This window comes from Penaeus monodon, chromosome 3 (genome assembly GCF_015228065.2).
Source record: "Penaeus monodon isolate SGIC_2016 chromosome 3, NSTDA_Pmon_1, whole genome shotgun sequence".
Taxonomy (NCBI): domain Eukaryota; kingdom Metazoa; phylum Arthropoda; class Malacostraca; order Decapoda; family Penaeidae; genus Penaeus; species Penaeus monodon.
The window spans coordinates 44,038,959-44,041,458 of record NC_051388.1 but is presented as its reverse complement, the minus strand read 5'-3'; the positions used below and the strand labels follow the sequence as shown (position 1 = coordinate 44,041,458).

General features: G+C 34.0%; 1 protein-coding gene across 4 annotated transcripts in view; it reads right to left on the bottom strand.

Annotated features, from left to right (window-relative positions):
• Window positions 1-2,500, bottom strand: part of LOC119595189 (unconventional myosin-VI-like) — a 69,391-nt gene that overhangs the window by 16,987 nt on the left and 49,904 nt on the right. For all 4 annotated transcript variants that reach the window (XM_037944372.1, XM_037944376.1, XM_037944360.1 and 1 more), the window contains exon 20: window positions 531-651. In XM_037944372.1, the coding sequence (XP_037800300.1) occupies window positions 531-651 (121 nt within the window). The remainder of the gene's footprint in view (window positions 1-530; window positions 652-2,500) is intronic.

The window sequence follows — 2,500 nt, the reverse complement described above, 5'->3', positions numbered from 1 at the left end:
GGCAGATGCTGTCACATCAGCACACTCTAGGCACTGTAGAGTTGTAAACCCAATGAAACTGGATGCTTCATGGCAATCACATGGCCCAAAATACAAACATTAGGCTTATGTGGGCAGCCACTCTGATGGGTGCGCTGTTTGTAAGCGGGGCACACGTGAACACAAGTGTGTAGTGACAAGACTCTATGCCTCCTCTTTGCAAAATGATTTTCTCTTTTTATGTATAAGCATTTTTAGTTTTTTTTTTTGCCATTTTCCAGTCTCCATATTTATCATTTGATTTGCTTTATCTAGATGGTAATAGACTATTTTCCTAGAACAGTCTCCATATCATTTCTCTATACTATATGCTTGAGCAAACCACTGAATACTACAGTCCCAGTCCACATTACACCTTTTTATTATGCATTCCTGTGCATCACTATTTGTTGCATTTATCTGGTCCATATTAATGACAAATAAGGGGATCCCTGTATATGAAAAGATGCAGACAGACTAAAATACTATTCCAACATCACTACATGTCTAACCTCCAGCAGTTCCAAATCACACGAAGTGTTGATAGTATCACGCAGCTCGGCATATCTCCAGAGGCTCAGATCGTACTTCTGGTTGGCTGCTTGTTGCCGCTGCTTTTCAACCATGCTTGATCTGCCAATAAAATTAATATGAATAAATAAGCAAAGTACTCTGCAATAGATTATTTCTAAGTGTTTCTTCAAGAGGTGAGCTGGCTATGACTTCTATCTTGTCTCAAAAAAATTCTAAATACAAATATTGGAATATTAAGTAGTTTACAGAAGAAATTAAGCACTTTCATTTACTATACATCATACTGATATATACTTTTTTCATTTATAAAAACCCTTAAATCAGTGAGGATGATTATAGCACATCATTAAACAATAAAACCAGAATGGAGAGAAAAAGAAAAAAATGAGAGGAAGAGTAACATGAAAAGTGAGTAGAGAAACAAAAGAAGAAAGAAAGAAAGAAAAAAAAAGAAAGAAAGAAGGAAAGAAAGAGAGAGAGAAAGAAAGAGCGAGAGAATATATGTGCATCAATAACATATTAATGTTATTTACAATGTCATGCATAAATCCTATACATTAATAAATAAACAACTTACAAGTCAACTGTGTATTGATATATGTGCAACACTCATTATAAAAAAAAAAAAAAAAAAAAAAAAAAAAAAAAAAAAAAAAAAAAAAAAAAAAAAAAAAAAAAAAAATATATATATATATATATATATATATATATATATATATATATATATATATATAATTTAGTCACACTTTTTCTCACATAAAAGCTTGCCTGCATGCTCTCACGCATGCATACACGCTCATACGCACGTTCACACGCATGCTCACACGCATGCGCTCATGCTCACACGCTCATACGCATGCGCTCACACTCACACGCATGCGCGCACGCTCACACGCATGCATGCACGCTCACACTCATGAACTCATGCTCACACACAAGCACGCATGCTCACACGCACATGAACACCCAAACACACACCTATGCCCACAGGCACACACATGTACACACACACACACACACACACACACACACACACACACACACAAACACACACACACACACATTGTCAATAATTCTGTGTACGCACATATAAACACAGTGTTTTGTTATGAGTAAACATCAATATGTAAACATCTAAACAGGTAAGATATTTTGTTTAGCATGTTAGCAATCCACATGCCAGATTAACTTCTAATGTTATGAACAATTAATATTTCAAGAAATTGATTACACCTTCTAGAGTTGATCTTAAATATATAATAATATTCATTCATATTATGATTCACCAAATAAAGAACAAAAGAAAAAGATATGTAGCAAAAATTAATGAAAAACAAATCAATTTCTTTTATATGCATAATAACTCACAATTTCCAAGACATGATGTAACTCAACTAGTAACTAGCATAATTAAATATAAATTTTAAACATAGTAAATATTGTACTACAGCAAAGTGTCCCTTTGCATTATTACAGCAGCACTGTCACTGTCAGACCTAACTCAATGCTACACTAAAGCCTTCCACATTTAGCAACACACACAAGATTCATTGCACAATTACTTTTCCTCCCTATTATGCAACTAAGAGCAGCTCTCTTTAAGGGGATGCTAAACTGGATTTTAAATTCATTTAGACCATATTTCTTGTAGGCCACGAGTGAATGCTGTACCGGGTAACATGCGATACTGAGCAGTTGTTCCTGCTTTTTAACCCCACATCCTTATCCAAATGATATAGGCATAGAGGAATTTCAATAAGTGAAGGAAAACCATAGACACTGTAATAAAAAGACACCAATGTGACAAAATCCTAATAATCATGTTATGTCTTTTCTTACTGATTTTCTTACATATGTCAATGACTCCTCAAGTCATTTTTTATTCAACTACATTTTCATTACATCTTACATCCAGAAATATAAGGTTTATGGTCACATCATTTACACT